The sequence below is a fragment of the Thermothelomyces thermophilus genome, chromosome 5 (genome assembly GCF_000226095.1).
Source record: "Thermothelomyces thermophilus ATCC 42464 chromosome 5, complete sequence".
In the NCBI taxonomy this organism is placed as follows: domain Eukaryota; kingdom Fungi; phylum Ascomycota; class Sordariomycetes; order Sordariales; family Chaetomiaceae; genus Thermothelomyces; species Thermothelomyces thermophilus.
This window is the reverse complement of record NC_016476.1, coordinates 1702746-1720035: the sequence shown is the minus strand read 5'-3', so window position 1 is coordinate 1720035 and position 17290 is coordinate 1702746. Positions and strand designations below refer to the sequence as shown.

The 17290-nt window shown below is 56.9% G+C and overlaps 6 protein-coding genes across 6 annotated transcripts; 4 read left to right on the top strand and 2 right to left on the bottom strand.

The window, feature by feature from the left end:
* Nucleotides 1-1641: 1641 nt before the first annotated feature.
* Nucleotides 1642-2646, top strand: MYCTH_2067839 (uncharacterized protein; the record flags this gene model as incomplete). The annotated part of the gene is made up of 3 exons (XM_003665013.1): nt 1642-1968; nt 2008-2125; nt 2273-2646. The coding sequence occupies 3 exons, from the start codon at nt 1642-1644 to the stop codon at nt 2644-2646; spliced, it is 819 nt and encodes a 272-aa protein (XP_003665061.1).
* Nucleotides 2647-2901: 255 nt separating this feature from the next.
* MYCTH_96041 (uncharacterized protein) lies at nt 2902-3719 on the bottom strand (the record flags this gene model as incomplete). The annotated part of the gene is made up of 3 exons (XM_003665012.1): nt 2902-2941; nt 2989-3149; nt 3543-3719. The coding sequence occupies 3 exons, from the start codon at nt 3717-3719 to the stop codon at nt 2902-2904; spliced, it is 378 nt and encodes a 125-aa protein (XP_003665060.1).
* Nucleotides 3720-4746: 1027 nt separating this feature from the next.
* On the top strand, nt 4747-6904 carry MYCTH_2095026 (uncharacterized protein). The gene is made up of 3 exons (XM_003665011.1): nt 4747-4803; nt 4858-4958; nt 5014-6904. Exon 3 carries the CDS (start codon nt 5281-5283, stop codon nt 6412-6414), a length of 1134 nt encoding a protein of 377 aa, XP_003665059.1. The 5' UTR covers nt 4747-4803; nt 4858-4958; nt 5014-5280; the 3' UTR covers nt 6415-6904.
* A 530-nt stretch (nt 6905-7434) lies between these two features.
* MYCTH_55982 (glycoside hydrolase family 62 protein) lies at nt 7435-8400 on the bottom strand (the record flags this gene model as incomplete). The annotated part of the gene is made up of 1 exon (XM_003665010.1): nt 7435-8400. One exon carries the CDS (start codon nt 8398-8400, stop codon nt 7435-7437), a length of 966 nt encoding a protein of 321 aa, XP_003665058.1.
* A 1674-nt stretch (nt 8401-10074) lies between these two features.
* On the top strand, nt 10075-12162 carry MYCTH_71014 (uncharacterized protein). The gene is made up of 5 exons (XM_003665009.1): nt 10075-10275; nt 10330-10428; nt 10530-10906; nt 10985-11884; nt 11943-12162. Exons 1-4 carry the CDS (start codon nt 10209-10211, stop codon nt 11567-11569), a joined length of 1128 nt encoding a protein of 375 aa, XP_003665057.1. The 5' UTR covers nt 10075-10208; the 3' UTR covers nt 11570-11884; nt 11943-12162.
* Nucleotides 12163-13321: 1159 nt separating this feature from the next.
* Nucleotides 13322-16945, top strand: MYCTH_2308362 (glycoside hydrolase family 115 protein). Its single transcript, XM_003665008.1, has 3 exons — nt 13322-13732; nt 13841-15575; nt 15695-16945. The coding sequence occupies exons 1-3, from the start codon at nt 13424-13426 to the stop codon at nt 16879-16881; spliced, it is 3231 nt and encodes a 1076-aa protein (XP_003665056.1). The 5' UTR covers nt 13322-13423; the 3' UTR covers nt 16882-16945.
* Nucleotides 16946-17290: the final 345 nt, after the last annotated feature.

The window sequence follows — 17290 nt, the reverse complement described above, 5'->3', positions numbered from 1 at the left end:
TGGTCCAACAACTACCTCGTGAGGTACCGTAACTGATTTAATCAGTCCGAGGCGATGTGCAAGTGCAGTTGGTTGGGCGAGGAGCATTGTGCGGCGGCCTCAAGTCAGAGGACAAGACATATTAATTAGACACCGCTAGGCACAACGACAGCGAATACGAACACAACGTAGGATATATACAAGAAACATTCTGTTAGCGTTAACACAGGGAATGGAGTCGGTCACTTTTATTCTCACAACCTGAGCGAAAACTCGTCGAATATTAGACACGCAAAGAACACCGCGCCCTTTCCTCTAATCAACACCTCGTAAGGCTCATTGGTAGGTGATGACAAGATTGACTGCATACAGTCGAGCGTTTGTCAGGTGGGTAGGTAAATAACGATCCTGGATGCCCACAGCATCAATTGCGCCTCGCGAGCATCTTCAGGGCAGATTCAACTCACCGGAACTGCACTAATTCCGACTCTGTTCCGGCCTCGAGTACTTTTAAGCTCAGGTGTCCAAGCAGCAAACAAGTTTGATTCGCAACGTTGGGCGTTAATTACAAAGCCTCGTCCAATTTCGACATAACAGACTCCTCTGCTTGCCCTGGGGTTGGGACAGCCCGGCGTACTGTGCAGTTTATTCGCGTGCTTTAGCCGCGCTCGCCGCTCTTTCTGATACCTGCCTACTCAGTAGGCCAAATGCCCGCCATCAACCATATTGTATTCGGGATGCCTCTAGACAGAATGTCTAAGGTTATCGTGTTGGTGCGGCAACCAGGAGCTTTTTGCTTCCACCAGTATGCTTTGGCAGTGATTAGTGCCTTACAGATGAAGTCTGCTGGGATCATCGAATCCGCACTGGCGTCGAAATGTTGTACGTAACTACGGAATGAGCACAAGGACTGAGTATGACAAGTGCCAGCGCACAACTAAAGAAAACATAAGATGATTGCATTCACGCATGTTCTGAAGACGATAAGAACATGTATCGCTGAGGGAAACCTCGCTTGTGAGAGTCTCGTGGCATTCTTGGCAGCACCTTGATGGTCCTCGGCGATGGAAGCAGTACCAGCAATCACGTAAGGCCATCAAGGTTCTCGCTCGGTGTCCGTTTCTGCTTTCTCGTGGCGTTCTTTCCTCGACCAATCATGCCATGTGGTATTATCTGCAGTTCGCAATGTGCCTTTTCCCCCCAAGCCATGGATGCCGTACAAGATCTCTGGAGCGTGGGCAACAAGTCCAGCAAGGTGCCCATAATGGAGAGATTTTTCCTAATACTAATACCAAAGGGAGACGTCACCCGCGAATGCCAAGGAAAGCCTTACCTTACCTGGCCCTTTTGGTGGGCCGAAAGGATTCGAAGGCAGGATTGCTAAGGACCTAGTTCTCGTGGCCGAGCTCACCTGCCGAGAGCGATGACCCGACCTAGCAACTACATGGAGCTCACTGCAACAGAATCACCAACGACAACCCACGACCCTGCTATTCAAATTTTCTCTGCCCAGAAAACGCCCAGAAAGTACCCCCACAATGGTAGACTGGTTTTGAGTATTTATTTAAACGCCTGCTTCCTCGAAGATAGGTACATCCAGTGGAAGCTCATCCAGCTCTTAGCCCCTTCACAGACGGAATAGCTCAGTCAGGTCATCTGAAAATGCAGCTTCAACTTCTCTCTGCTCTCTTCCTGTTCGGCACGGGCATACAGGCCCTCCCTGCCTCGGCCGCGCAAGATCAGACGACCAGTATCAGCTCCTCCACTTGCACTACCTCCTCCTCCTCCTCCTCCTCTACCGCGACCCCCACCCCCTACGACTTCACCGCCGGCGCCGTCCCCTCCTACCCGATCCACCCATCGTGCAACAGCACCCTGCGGCGGCAGCTCGAGCGCGCTCTGGACGAGACGGTGGCGCTGGCGGCGCACGCGCGCGACCACATCCTGCGCTGGGGCGTCGACTCGCCCTTTGTGCAGAAGTACTTCGGCGTCAGCAACGACACCACGCCCGGCTCGGACCACGCGGAGGTGTTGTTGGCGTCGACTGCCGCGCCGCTGGGCTGGTATAGCCGCGTGGTGGCGGCGGATAAGGGGGGGATGACGTTCCGCTGTGACGACCCGGATCGCAACTGTGAGACGCAGGATGGTGTGTTTTATATTTTTCTTGTTTTTCTTTGTTGTCTTTCCGTTTCTTTCTCTTCCCTCTTTCCCTCTCCCTTTCTGTTTCCTTCCAGGACCGACAAAACAGAAAGTAGAGAAAGATGACTGACGCACGTATTTACGCGAAACCCAGGCTGGGCGGGTCACTGGCGCGGCGAAAACGCCACCCAGGAGACCGTCATCTGCCCGTTATCGTTTTCGAAGAGGCGCTGGCTGGACTCGGTGTGCGGGCTGGGATACACCGTCGCCGGGTCGCCGCTCAACACCTTCTGGGCGACCGACCTGCTGCACCGGGTGCTGCACGTGCCGAGGATCAGCGAGGGGGTTGTCGAGCACTACGCCGAGGACTATGAGGGCGTGCTGGAGCTGGCCGCGACGGACCCGGCCCGGTCTGCGATCGACAGCAACACGCTACAGTATTTTGCCATTGATGTGTATGCATATGACATTGCCGCGCCGGGGGTGGGATGCACCGGGAAGCCGGAGAAGTCGGAAGAGTCGGACTGATCTCATCGTCTAATAGTGGGCATGAATGTCTGGAATGTGTGAAAAACAACCTCGAGATAGAGACCTACCACTTGGGCACGCGGAAGCATGGCGTGTACCTACTCGACAATGGTAAATAGAAAACAAGACAGTTGCTCTTCGTTCTCATGGTTTAATTAATCACAGAAACCTCGTCCATCAGCATCACTCAGAAACTCCAAGCGATACGAAATAATGATAACAGTTTAGAGCATTTTCACTCATGATTGCAAATCCTTACTTAATTTCGAGCCTGAGTAGGGCGTCGAATATCACTCTGTAAATGTCAGACAGCACGTCTCCCAATACAGAGAGGCGACTTACACGCCGCCACCAGCCTTGAATTTGATATCATCGCCCACCAGTCCTGCTTGATCAAGCGCAGGCCGAGGTGTTGAATAGAAGTTATATCCCGTCTTCTCAACAGGCAAGTCGACGAGGTGCGAACCGCCGTAGTACTTCGCCTCAGATCCTTTACCCAGCAGCTGAACCATGAAACGGTGGTGACGAATTTTTGGATCTCTAAAGCATATGGCGATATCTGGGCGTGTTATGTATCTGAGAAAGTGTATAAGAATGCACCTGATGCAGTCCGTTGTCTACGGACGCGTCCATGACGTAAGGTTAGATAAGATAAGCCCTGTGGATCCTGGCAAACGGAGGGTTCTTTGTTCCCATCCTCTACTTATACCAGAGCCACAGGGCCAGCAAACGTAGGAAGAAGACATCGCACTTTTGAACTATTTTGAATACCACAACCCTCTTCCATCAATTGGAACCATCTTCCATCAGCACCTTTTCCCAAACAAGGATTTAACAATAGGTCGAATGCGCTGACGAGCATTAGCTAGGTGCTGCAAACCCCTCTCTCTACTCACCGCCTCGTAAAGAACGTTTTGCATGCAGAAATCGAGACCGTCCAGCGTCCAGAAAGCAGAACCTTTTTGCGCCATCATCGAGATGTTTTCCCCAAGCCCCGGGTCTTCCCAATGAACGAAGCCCTTTTCGAGAAGGGTCTTCTTCCCAACATCTAGCGAGGAATCTTCTGACACCATGGGAAAAAGCTGTGTTTGTTGCGGGATCGTTCTCGCCGAAAGAGGGGCTGCCAAATGCGCTGCTCCATCTAACAACACTTATCCCGTGCGCCACCTCGAATGCTGAAACTGGACCGTGAACGGCGTCAATGCAAGGGCAAAGTGTCCAGGGAAGAAGATCAACCAATTCACGTGCAATCCCCTCGGCCGGTCCCGTAGGCCGGATTCCCAGCTTTATTCTCCTGAATCCTTCAACATTTTCCCCACGTACCTGCCAAGCAAGCTCTGTGTGACTCTTAGAGACACCGTGCATCAACTGGCGGACCTGGCCTGATTATCCATTCTGCTATCATCGCAAAATGTTGGGAGGCTTCGATAGTCCGCACAGGTGCACATTCTAGGAGTTGAGGTCTGTTTCATCGATGATCCCTTAGTTGCACGGCAGTTGTGCTGTCCCATCCACCTCGTCGTAAACCTCTCTTTCCCCAACATCCTTGTCTTTGGAGCTCGTCTCTACGGCCTCTTTGTCAAAGGTATTGTGGGATTGACTTCGCTCTGCATCTCGTTGAACATCTTCTCCCTCCAGTCGAAAACATGGTCGTGTTTGAACCCCTCCGCTCGTGCGAGCCGCTGGAGCGGGTTGGGCAAGCAGCTGATGCGGTGCGGCCAGGCAGCTTTGCATACGCAGGCATACGTAGGCAGCCCTTTGGAGATACGAGCTGGGGTGAGTCCAGAAGAGAAGGAAAATTCTTACGCTAGTTTAGATAGTGACACCTTCAGTTCCCGAAGTGCCAAAGGTCCTGCAACTCTCATTGACGCCGCATTGCAACCCCGCTCTCGCGTTGGCGCTTCGTGCCTGATCCCGTCCCTCATTGATTGATGGAGTTGCGGTTATGCGGCGCTGTCGTCGAGGCGCATAATGATTGGCTGGGCGCTGCGGCTGGCGGGGTCTCATGCTGCACGCTCGGTAGCCAGCCATTTTCCATACGTCACAGCATCTCGAGACCGAAACGTCGTCCTCCCTCTGCCCTCATCGCCATGGTCCGCACTCGAGCCCAAACGGCAGTCTCGAAAGGGCTCCCATCACTGGCATCAAAGGGCCAAGGTGCTCATATTGTCGCAGCGCCGAACGACGCCTTCCGCTAACAGTCAGTTGCAGGAACACGACCCCAGGGCATCCAGTCCCGCGAAGGCACGCACAAGCCTGCCGAGCCGACTCGTATACGGCCGTCTACGATCAAGGAGACGTCGTCTCGACAGGTATACCTTTTATCTTTTACATTATAGTGGCTTACAAGCTAAGTAGAGTTAACAGGATCCGTCGGCGCTATAGAGCAGAGGTCGCAAGCGCAAGCAACCGATCGAAGACGCAGTCGAGCCCGGTGCGGCCCGAGAACGCCATAGACCGGAGCGACAACGGATATCCTCTACACGCCCTGCTGGAGATACAGTTGGCGAGACAGCGATTGATAACGGCGCCCCTGGACGCATTGACCCGGTTGCTTACTGGGTAAAGGAAGGGTACTGACCAGAGGAGCAGCACTGGCCAGAGGAACAGCACTAGCCAGAAGAGCCCCCAAAGATGGATTCCACTATGGACCGTCTACTTGCGCGGAAGAAATCCTCGTCCAATCTATCCTGGGAGCGATCGAATCTTACTTTGTCAAGCACGCCCAGTGACCAGAAGCCGAGGGAGGAGAAGAGCGCGCCATATCGGGACCAGCGTTATGAGACCCTGCTCGAGCTCAAAGGCAACAGCTATATGGCCAAAGATCCTTTAGGATTATCCAGCGCTAGCAAAGATCTTTGTCGGTCTCTGCTCGAGAAGCCCCAGCCGGTTCCGAGCGATACACTCTTCCGAGATGACATCTTCGAAACAACGTGCCAGAAGATACATAATAGAAACGAGTCGCGGGTGATTCGAGATATTAGTCGGCTTATTGTCCCTTCAGCCGAAAGTCTTGCTACATTTGGTGCAAAGCACCTTAATATCCTGACAGAGAGCGTCAACGAAGGATGGAATAACTCGATCCCTATCACAACCCCCCGTCCCCAGCCTGACTACTCTGTTGGGTTCAGGCGAGATGCATTTACCGAAGACCAGCTTGCCAAACTATCGCCATTTATTGGCGACTTTATCACCGGGGACCAGTCCTTCTTTATGGCCACGTACTATATATACTTCCCATTCCTGACCTGCGAGGTAACAGCGCTCGATATCGCAGATCGCCAGAATGCTCACAGCATGACGCTTGCGGTGCGGGCCGTCGTCGAGCTCTTTCGCGCTGTAAACCGTGAGAATGAGGTTAACCGGAAGATCCTTGCATTCTCTGTCTCCCACGACCACCGGTCTGTACGGATCTATGGGCACTACCCGGTAATAACTAGGAAAGATACTAAGTATTACCGGCACCCGATCCATACCTTCGATTTTACCGCGCTTGACGGAAAGGACAAATGGACGGCATATCGATTTACGAGGAATGTCTACGACGTATGGATGCCCAAGCATTTCGAAAACATCTGCTCCGCCATCGATCAGTTGCCGTCGGATTTGGACTTTGTCCCACCGCTCTCTGGGGCAACCGGACTTTCCCAGGATTTAGGGAACTTGATGTCGGAGGCCGGCTCCGCTTCAGAGCACGCTGCGCAGCAGGGTGTCACTCCGGACACCTCATTCACAGTGCCGGAGGGTGGAAAGAAGAGGAAGCGATGAGACAAGATATTGGCCTTACCTGTACAGGCGGCCGGGCCTGACGAACGGCGCCGCGGCGAATGTGCTGACGTCGCTGGTGTCGGAGGGCCCCGAGATCGAGCAGAAGAGGCGGGACTTGCGGGTGGAGAAGCGAGACGCTGGGCTGGGCCAATGGATATCATTGTGAATTTGGAGAGGCGCCGGAGGGAGGCGTAGACGGTGGTGGTGAAGTGGGAGAGCGGGCGTCGTCATGGACATTTCGGGGAGTGACGGCAGGACCGAGATGCTTCTGTCAGGCACAATCAGCATGGCATTAATTATGGCAGTTGAGCCTTCTACTCACGCGTCGGGAGCCATGGCGAGTCGACCGTTGTGCCATGAATGAGAAATTATCCCGAGTATATCTGACCCGGGCGCCGCAACACTGGTGTGCTGGGGCATCATGCTCTGTTGCGAATACCAGGCAAGCACGTTGTGGTAGCTTCGAGGAGGAATGCCGAAAAGCAACGCGAATTGTCGAGTCTTGACATCCAGCTGTGAACCATCCTTCTATGAACCGGTTTTGGTTGAATTCCGGATCTGGCCAGCGACATGCAACAACGTAGGGGACTGAAAGTTTCTCTGTGTACCCCAACAACACAACAACAAATGCGATCCTCTTTGAACTGGAACATCCAACACCAGGCTGTTCACCCAATCAAAGCCGTCGAATCTGCAGCCTCGCCGACCAGCTACCCCCAACGCATGCCACCATAAGATTCTCCCAATTCCCATCTTCCGTGGCTACCAACTTTGACGTTTTCTCTTAGTTGCAGCGATTGCAGATGAACGTTGTACCCTTAGTGAGTCGAAATTGTTAGAGAAATTGCTCTGACATCCCTCGACAGACTAGGGCTGCTAACCGCAAAAAAGTGAGGTATAGAACAAAGCATCTCGATTTGAACTTCCCCGCGTGCCCAGGGTTTCTCTGACCCGCCCCATCGACCAGCTACCCCATTTGACGCACCTGGGGATGAAAGTACGAAAAGAGAGCCTATCAGATCAGCGCTGCAGGGTAAGGACGCCGGGGCGGTAGGGCAGGCGGTTGTAATCGCCTCCCGAGCTGGGGTCGCGGCCCTGGTAGAGCAGCTGCAGGTTGCAGGGGTCGATGGGGAAGGTCTGGTCGGCGCTGAGGCGGACGAGCTCGCCGTGGCTGATGTCGTTGGTCCAGCTGGCGCCCGAGTTGGCCTTGCCGGCGAAGGGACTAGCCTCGCTGACCGCGTTGGGCGTCCACTCGCCGTCGAGCCTCGTGGCCGTGAAGGAGCGGAAGTAGCGGCCCTGGGCGCCGATGGCCTCGACGAGCATGAGGTACTGCTGCCTCCCGTTCACCTTGTACACCTGGACGGCCTCGAAGAGGTTGTTGGTGCTGTCGCTCATGACGACGGTCGACTCGCTGCCAAAGTTTCCGGGGAAGTTGCCGATGGGCATGCTGGCGCGGTAGATCTTGCCGTTGTCGCCGCAGAAGAAGAGGTACATATTCTGGTCGTCGCCGATGAGGGTCTGGTCGATGGGGCCGGTGCTCGAGCCCGAGATGGTGCCGGTGAAGAGGGGCTGGGGCTGGGACCAGCTGTTGGGGTTGGTGGAATCGTTGGACGTCCGGTACGAGAAGGCCGTCGGGCCCCACTGGTGGGCGAGGATCCAAACGTTCTTGGGCTCGAAGTAGAACAGGGTGGGCGCCACCGCGCTGGAGCTCATGCCCGTCTGCGTCGCCGAGCCCATGGCATCCCAGTCGCTGAAGAGGCTGAAGCCCATGGAGCCCCAGTTGGTCCCGTCGTTTGTCGTTGCGTAGACCAGGTGCTGGCCGTCGTACGGGACGACGGTGAAGTCCTTGAGCGACACCCACGGGCTTTTCGGCTGTGCCAGCGCGCCGGTTGATGTCCAGCGGTACGAGGAGGGGAGCTCGCATGACTGTCCGGCAACCGAGGTCGCGGTGGCGAGGAGCACGATACCGGGGCGTGTTGGCCTCATGGTGGGATGGGGGTGTTTGTTCCACGTGGCGATATAGAGAGATCAGAGAGGCGTTGTCGACGAGTACATGAACGCCCGGGAGAGAGGCGGGCTGTCTACGCGCTGATATATACCTCCAGCCCGGCGCTCGGACACTTAGCTCGTGCCTTGAATCCAACAATGGTCCAACGGAGCGTAGATCACCGCATCGCATGTATCATAACCGGGGTGGCTTCCCCGGGTTTGTTGAAAGCATCAGCCAGGGCCATTGAGGATTCTCCACCAATGTTTCACCGCTGTCGGCATCGACGGCGAGTGTCTCCAAAACAACGAAGCGGCGCCGAGCAACCGTGTTCCGGACCCGGACCCTCGGAGCGTTGTGGAGGGCGTATCGGGAGACCCACAACCCCTAGATTGTTCGCGCATTGTCACTGGCGCGCATCGATAGCGATGCTACTCCGAAACAGCCGCTGATCGGCACTCGTTTACGCTCTGTTAAGCGCGCGATAGCTGACGATTCTTGGGTTACAGCGCTCAGCCTCGGCCCGGCCACTGTTTCTCCATTGGTCATTTGGACAATGTTGAGTTCCCGGCAAAGATATGTGAGGCACCTTCGCGCCGCCGGGGATCTGCATGGCGCTTTGGAAGGTGAGCGGTGGTTGGGGCGGTTGCAGACATAATTACTCGTTGCTTACAATATCCTCATTTCAGAAGAATAAGGCCCTCGACAAGGAGCAATGAAGAGTAGGTAAGAATTAATTAGGCTTCGGTAAAGATATTGATTTCTTTCGGTGCGACAAAACTTTGAATTTGTCGACAGTTCTTTGGTCCTCGACGAATAAAGCCAATGACCTCGTAGCGCTGAGTCCCTTCCGCTCCTTGTGAAGTGCGTGCCTTCCATTCTTCTGATCTGACAAGCAAAGCTGACGGTGGTCCGAAGGGGACACTGTGACAACTGAAATCCATACTTAATTAACGCTCCCGCCTCCAGTGGACCGCATGATATTCCTTGGAGATGGCTGCACATAGCCTCCCAACCCCACGCCAAACAGTTTGAGTTGCGTAGGTCTAAGTATTTAGAAAACTCTCCTCTATCTGCTGTTTGATCAGAGCCTTCATATTGCAACAGAACTCCCCTCGAACCTGAAATTGGTCGAGACTTACCTAGTTTGCAATGCGTCTCACCCCTTCCAGCTCCATACAGCAAGTTGCGCCGCTTATTTGAAAACATGATACTTATCCCTGACAAAATACCTAGTTATTGGTGCATCAAAAAAGCAACAACTGACTGCTGTGGAAGATCATCAACTCTGCCACTAGGAAATGCTACGCTGAGCGTGTTCCTAATTGGATATCGACCGTTCACGTTACGCCGGCCGACACTAGACACAGTTGCTCTATATCAGAAGACTTCTATAAAATATACATACAGAATGCATGCACAGAATACTGTTGGCCATGGAATAGTGATATATTGAGTGCATCTAACACAAGGTAAGTGGACTGCAATAGTGTCATACGCGTTTAACCGATTGCCTGCCTGTTTCTCCTCGAACGATAAAAGGTCCACAGTGGGCGCTAGTCCATAACAGTCTTAGCGTCCTGTGGCGCTGCCTTCCTAGCAGGAACAACAGCTTTGGAAGAAGAGGCTGAGCTTTTGCGGACCCTTGAGCAACGCTTGGCGCGCAAGCTCGACAACCGTCACGATCACGGAAGCTCGTCCAAGGTCGCCCGGAATACCTGCCAATCTCGCTGCCGACCGACAACACATCGGGACAACGACAATCGTACTAGTCGGATATCCCAGTTAATCCCTCCCAGCGATCACAATGGGAAAAAAGAAACGCGGCCACCCCGATATTGAGGAGCTCCTCGCGCGCCCGTGGTGCTATTACTGTCAGTCTGTCGCGTTCTACCTTCAGTGCCGCGCTGAGCTGACTCCATTTGCAGGCGAGCGTGACTTTGAGGACTTGAAACTTCTCATCTCCCACCAGAAGGCGAAACACTTCAAGTGCGAGCGATGCGGCAAGCGATTAAACACGGCCGGAGGTATGCGATTGCACCGAGTCACACTGCGAACCCCCTTCGATCATGGATATCACTAGAATCGCCCATGTGAAGACCATTGCTAACAGCCGCGCCTCCCGCAGGTCTCTCCGTGCACATGAACCAGGTCCATAAAGAAACTCTCAACTGCGTCGAAAATGCGCTCCCCAACCGGCAAGGTCTTGACGTCGAGATCTTCGGCATGGAGGGCGTTCCCGAGGACATCATACAGCAACACAATCAGCGCATCATCCAGAACTTCTACACCGCCCAGGCCGAGAGGCAAGCTGCCACCGGCAACCCACCGCGAGGCTCATCGGGTGGGCAAGGGCCGACCAAGAAGATCAAGTACGAGACCCCGGAGGAGATCAAGAAGAGGCTAGCGGAGCACCGGGCAAAGCTCGCCGCCCAGAAAGCCGCAGGCGCAAACGGCGTTCCCGCCACGGCAGCGCCAGCCAACGGCCCAAGCCCAGCCCAAGGCGTAAGTCTCGACTCCTATCTAATACCTCCCCCAACTCAAACCCGTTCCCAGTACTCACACTCCTCGCCTTCCAAACAGACCTCCCCGTTCCCTGCTCCACAACCAGGCTACCCCTACCCCGCCCCTCCGGGGGGCGCCGTCGTGGCCCCTTATCCCGCAAACCAGACGTACCCGCCGACAGCCGCCGCCTTCCCGCCGGGCGCCTCTCCGCCACCGGGCGCAACGACAACAGCCCCCTTCCCCCTCCCCGCGCGGCCTCCCAGCGGGTCTGCCGGAGCGCCACCCGGAGCGCCGCCTGGAGTGCCACCTTACTACTACAACGGCGCGCCGGCAGGCTACCCCGCCCCCGGCGTCCCCGGTGCTCCTGGCAGCGCACCTGGTGCCACTGGTGCTGCACCGTCGACGGTGGACGAGCTGGTGGCGAACGCAGCGAGACAGAGCAGCGGTGCGGGCGGTGATGAGATCGACCAGATGATCAGGATGGCGGAGGCGGGTATCAAGCCCGGCGCCGCGCCGGCGGCCGGGAAGACGGAAGATGCGGGCGCCGGCGAGAAGAAGAAGAAGGGAACGAGGATGGTGTACGGGGACACGGAGGTCAGTCCCGAGGAGAAGATGGCCATGCTGCCGCGGTATCGCTGGGTCGAGGAGGCTGCTGCTGCTTGAGGAAGGGGGGGGAATTTTTTTGTGGGAGGGTAGGAATAATCAGGAGGGCGTCCGCGCGAGCACGATAGCCCGATCGGCATGGCCAAACCCTTCCCTGCGGGTGGGTTTTGCGAGTTTGTACGAGAGATCTTAACGGCGCCAAGACGGCTTCAGAGTTTCTAGGTATGTGCTCTGCCGTGTTATACTGAGGACAGGGTGGGAAAAAAAAAATGCATGGCACTTGCGATCACGCGAATGCGTCCATGCGGTGCGAAGCACCACAAATATCAGCTTGCCGCACCATCCACCACCCAAAGGAGAGTCGATGAAGAAGAGGTCAGTCGCTGTCGACTCGTTGAACATGGGCGGCTCCTCGCTGATACCGGGCATTCAGTTCTTTTGTCCCCTTTCAGTCAGACTCGACATTGTCCTAGTGGAACGCTCAGCCGTAGGCAACAATTTCTGCCTTCTCCCGCAATGCCCGAGCACCGATTGACTTGTTCTGCTGGTCCGTCTCTCGAGGTCGCCTCAACTAGTCCATATGCTTGCAAGCCTCGACCCGGAAGATGCCGGAATTCGATACATCAAGTCCCCAAAGCCGGACTCCTGAATGCAAAACAAGAAAAGAAAAAAAAAAAAAAAAAAAAAAAAAAAAAAAAAAAAAAAAAAAAAAAAAAAAAAAAAAAGAGGGAGGGTAACTCGTTGGTTCAGGATCCGAGTGCCGTGTCGCCCCCTGAAAGGCTTACCTAACGAGTCACCTGGTGTTGAGGACTCTGCTACGCAAACAGGGAACCCGCCAGCGCAACTGGAACAAGCCTGAGAATTGGAGTCGCCTTCTGGAAGCTCCGGGGAACCCAAACTCTTCTCGGCAAGCCCCGCGGGTTAACCCTGGTCCTTGAAGGGCCTTTCCGCGAGCTTATACACTAGTGTACGGATATTAGACTTTCAGTGGATCCTCAACTTCGGCTAAAATCCCAAGGTTACATTCTCCCTCCGCTCTTCCCCGCGCGTTGCTGTTGGGGTAATCCACACCATGTGGGCGCATCTCCAGTTCCTTCTCACCCGGCTGCAAGTTCGGCCAGCTACTATTAACTACTACGCTTTAACGAAGTCGTACATATATGATCGCCAACCTCGCGAACATGCAGTCGATGCTGAGCGTGGTGCAAGGGGCGTCTAGAAGACTGATCATTCATGCCCTGGGACTCGCACCCTGGCGATAACAGAGGGAACACTGCGGGAACTCCGGGGTAACTCAACCGTGTTCTTCGCTTCCAGGATCCACCTTCGATGTTCGCTCGTGGAGACTCGGACACATGCTTCAATCAGCAGTTTTCTCCCCAGAAGGCGCTTGTTGGTCCGGGGGCCGCTCAGCCGTTTTACCCGTCAGCCCGGCCCCTAGTCTCCAATCCTTGGCGTTAGTGTTCTCCAACTCGCTACGGAGTACGTCGGGGCTGGAGGCGAGATGGCGATGGTCCTCCGCAGGGCCCCAAGTGAGAGAGCCCCAACGCTGTTGGTAGCGAAAGCCATCGTTCCTGGTTAACAGGTCTATGGTCTATTTTCCCACCAATACCCGTCCTGGTCTCTCTCCCTCCATGGCCATCATGGCCCTCATGGCCCTCGTGGCCCTCATGGCATCCCGGCTCCGAGTGGAGCTGCGTACCTTGCATGGCTACCTTGTAACCCGGCGAGCTGGGTGGTGTCTGGACCTGTTAATAAATCGCACAAGATATTCGTCGCGATCGCACGTCCCTCGCCTTGCTTTTCAACCATCCCCGGAAGAGAGAGGCGATTACGTACGAGCTACGCCCGCCTTCTTGGTCGGACTGTCCGCAGCGCACGTGTTGCGTCCACCCTTACCTACTCTCTCTCAAGATGCTTACCGCGGGCGTGAAGGGAGCCCTCTGGCTCGCCTTCGGCTCGGTGGTGGCCGCTCTGGGACAGGAGAGCATCATCTCGACCAACGCCCATGGCGCCCACTTCCAGATCGCCGGCGGCCACGTGGGCAAGGGCCAGATTCTGGTCTCGAGCAACGACTACTGGGGTGTCATCCGCGCTGCCGGTGACCTCGCCGTCGACTTCGGCCGCGTCACGGGAACGAACTACACGCTCAGCAACGGTGAGAGGAACGCGGCCCCCGCGACGTACACGTACCATCCGGTCAACAACAAGAATAACACTTACGTGAGTACCGCGACCGCGCTTTTATTATATACGGCCCTCCCAGCACCCAAAGTTTTTTTTTTCTTTTTCTTTTCTTTTTTTTTTTTTTTTTGCTAATACTCCCGCCAGTATTCCACGACCGGGACCGCCAACTTCACCGGCCCGGCCTACGCAGACCCCGACCCGGAGAAGGTGGTGATCATTGCCGGCACCATTGGCCACTCCAAGGTAATCGACAAGCTGATTGCGTCGCGGTCCCTCGACGTGTCGCGCGTCAAGGGCAAGTGGGAGTCGTTCACCAGCCAGCTGGTCAAGAACCCGGTGCCGGGATGCAAGCAGGCGCTCGTGGTAGCCGGAAGCGACCCCCGCGGCACCATCTACGGCATCTACGACATCAGCGAGCAGATCGGCGTCAGCCCGTGGTACTTCTGGGCCGACAGCCCGCCCAGGAAGCACAAGAACCTCTATGTCACGACCAAGAAGAAGGTCCAGGGCCCGCCGTCCGTCAAGTACCGCGGTTTCTTCCTGAACGACGAGCAGCCGGCGTTGACGAACTGGGTCGCCTCCCACTGGCAGGACACCCCCTACGGCCCCGGCTATGGCGCAGCCTTCTACGGCCTCATCTTCGAGCTGCTGCTCCGCCTCCGCGCCAACTACCTGTGGCCCGCCATCTGGGCGACCATGTTCGAGGTTGACGACCCCGCGAACCAGCCCCTGGCCGACGCCTTCGAGGTCGTCATCGGATCCTCGCACACGGAGCCCCTGATGCGCGCACAGAACGAGTTCGGCCACTTCTACGAGGGCCCGTGGGCCTACAACCTCAACAACAAGACCATCGACGACTACTTCCGGTACGGCGTCCAGCGCGCCAAGCCGTACGCCCGCAACAGCCTGTGGACCATGGGCATGCGCGGAACCGGCGACACGGCCATCGAGGGCCTCGGCGTCGAGTACATTGTCGAGATGCTGCAGACCCTGGTCAAGAACCAGCGCCAGATCATGGCCGAGGGCCTCGGCATCAAGGACATCACCACGGTACCTCAGATGTGGTGCCTCTACAAGGAGGTCATGTCCTACCTCTCGGCCGGCCTGCAGGTTCCCGACGACGTGACGCTGCTGTGGGCCGACGACAACTGGGGCAACGTGCGCCGGCTGCCGCTGCGGAACGAGACGCAGCGCCACGGCGGCGCCGGCATCTACTACCACTTCGACTACGTCGGCGGGCCGCGCGACTACAAGTGGATCAACACGATCCAGCTGACCAAGACGGCCGAGCAGATGCACATGGCCTACGCCCGCGGCGCCGACAGGATCTGGATCGTCAACGTCGGCGACATGAAGGCGCTCGAGATCCCCATCAGCCACTTCTTCGACCTCGGCTACGACGCCGAGCGCTGGCACGTCGACAGCACCCGGGAATGGGCCGAGGCCTGGGCCGCCCGCGAGTTCGGGCCCGCCCGCGCCCGCGAGATCGCCGACGTCATGATGAAGTACGGCATGTACGCGGCCCGCCGCAAGTACGAGCTGGTCGAGCCCTGGGTCTACTCGGTCATCAACTACAACGAGGCCGAGGCGGTGCTGCAGCAGTGGGCCGAGCTCGTCGCCGACGCCCAGGCCATCTACGACGAGCTCCCCGCCGAGGCCAAGCCCGCCTTCTTCCAGACCGTCCTCCACCCGGCCCTCGCCGGCGAGATCGTGCACCAGATCAACGTCGGCGGCGCCCGGAACATGCTGTACGCCGGCCAGAAGCGCAACGCCGCCAACAAGGCCATCCAGGACGTCCTCGCTTACTCGGCCGCCGACGCGAACCTCACTCGCCGCTGGGATGCTCTCCTCGATGGGAAGTGGAAGCACTTCATGGACCGTAAGTTTTATCCCGGTTTTTTTCTCTCCCGCCTCCCTCCCTCCCGCCTCTCTTCCTCCACACAATCCCATTTTTTCACCTTTTCGCCGTGACACTAAAGGGAAATTCACCGCACACAGAAACACATCTCGGCTACGACGGCTACTGGCAACAGCCCATGCGTAACGCGCTCCCGCCCATGGTGTATGTCCAGACCGACTTCACCTCCCTCGCTGGTGAGATCGGCATCGGTGTCGAGGGCTCCAACGCCACCGTCAAGGGCGACGACAGGTGGCACGCCAACAGCGGCAACGACCTCACCCTGCCGCCCCTCGACCCGTACGGCCCGGCCACGCGCTACATCGACATCTTCTCTCGCGGCTCCGAGGAGTGTTCCTGGACCTTATCCTCCTCCAAACCCTGGCTCAAGCTGTCCCAGTCCACGGGCGTCGTCGGGCCCAACCGCCCGGACACCCGCGTCCTCGTCTCGGTCGACTGGAAGTCCGCCCCGCCCGCCCCGTACTCCGAAACGGTCCAGATCAACATCACCACCCAGTGCACGGGAATGGACCGGTACGGCTTCGGCGACCCGCACGTCCTTGTGCCCGTGACGGTGCGCGGTGTGCCCAAGTCGTTCAAGCGCGGCTTCGTCGAGTCGGACGGCACCGTCGCCTTCGCCGCCGAGCACTACAGCAGGATCGTCGAGCCCGCTAGCAAGGGCAACGGTAAGGGTAAGGGTAAGGGCAACGACGAGGACGTCACCTACCACACCTTCGCCTCGTACGGCCGCACCTCGTCCGGCGTCGGCCTGGTCCCGCTGGGCGCCGAGAAGCTCGCGCGCGAGGAGGCGCCCGCGCTCGAGTACGACCTCTACCTCTTCACCAACACCTCGGCCGCCAACGTGACGCTGTACCTGTCCCCGGCGCTCAACTACCTCGGCGACGCCACCCCGCTCGAGTACGCCGTCGCCCTGTTCCCCGCTTCCTCCTCCTCCGGCCCCTCACCGGAGGACGACGACGACGCAGTTGCCGTCAAGCACGTCCAGCCCGTCGGCGCCACCGAGGGCGGCAACATGCCGCGCGGCTGGGACGGCGCGGTCGCCGACGGCGTCTGGGGCCTCACGGGCGGCTACACCACCAGCTCGTTCGAGGTCGCCCGCGAGGGCGCCTACAAGCTGCGCGTGTGGGCCCTCATGCCCGGCGTGGTGGTCCAGAAGGTCGTCGTCGACCTCGGCGGCGTCCGGCCCAGCTACCTGGGCCCGCCCGAGAGCTTCCTCGTGGGCAGGGACCGGATCGGAGCGAGGAACGGAACCAGCTTCCTGGGGTGAAGGGGGGGAAAAAAGAAACTTGCGTTGCTTCTTCTGCCGCTTCTTCTTTTCTTCTTCTTGGATGATCAAGGCCAGTAGTTTTATTTATCGGTCTCGAACGAAACTGTAATCTGTATAGTTTTTTTTATCATTGTAGCGCAAGAAGAAAACACAAATAATAAAATGTTTGATATAATTCAGGACAAGTAGGAGTTCCCGAGAAGCTGATATACTTAACTGTGGTTGTGTCGCTTGTCTGCTCTGTCCTGGCGCTCAGAATGGGTGGACCGCCGGGACGCTCGCAGACCTGACCTTTGGATTGAGAACTATTCACTCGCTATTGCTCCTCCAAACAAGTTGGACAGGTGAAAGCTGCATTTTCCGAGTAAGGCCTTTTGCTGAATCCTGTCCCTAAGCTGGAGTATAATGT

Bases quoted from the DNA above. Each gene is read 5' to 3' on its own strand.
- MYCTH_2308362 (XM_003665008.1), top strand. From the start codon at position 13,424: ATGCTTACCGCGGGCGTGAAGGGAGCCCTCTGGCTCGCCTTCGGCTCG. The intron at 13,733-13,840 runs GTGAGTACCGCG...TACTCCCGCCAG, and splicing joins ACAACAAGAATAACACTTAC to TATTCCACGACCGGGACCGC. The intron at 15,576-15,694 runs GTAAGTTTTATC...CACCGCACACAG, and splicing joins GTGGAAGCACTTCATGGACC to AAACACATCTCGGCTACGAC.
- MYCTH_2095026 (XM_003665011.1), top strand. From the start codon at position 5,281: ATGGATTCCACTATGGACCGTCTACTTGCGCGGAAGAAATCCTCGTCC.
- MYCTH_71014 (XM_003665009.1), top strand. From the start codon at position 10,209: ATGGGAAAAAAGAAACGCGGCCACCCCGATATTGAGGAGCTCCTCGCG. The intron at 10,276-10,329 runs GTCAGTCTGTCG...CTCCATTTGCAG, and splicing joins GCGCCCGTGGTGCTATTACT to GCGAGCGTGACTTTGAGGAC. The intron at 10,907-10,984 runs GTAAGTCTCGAC...CCTTCCAAACAG, and splicing joins GCCCAAGCCCAGCCCAAGGC to ACCTCCCCGTTCCCTGCTCC.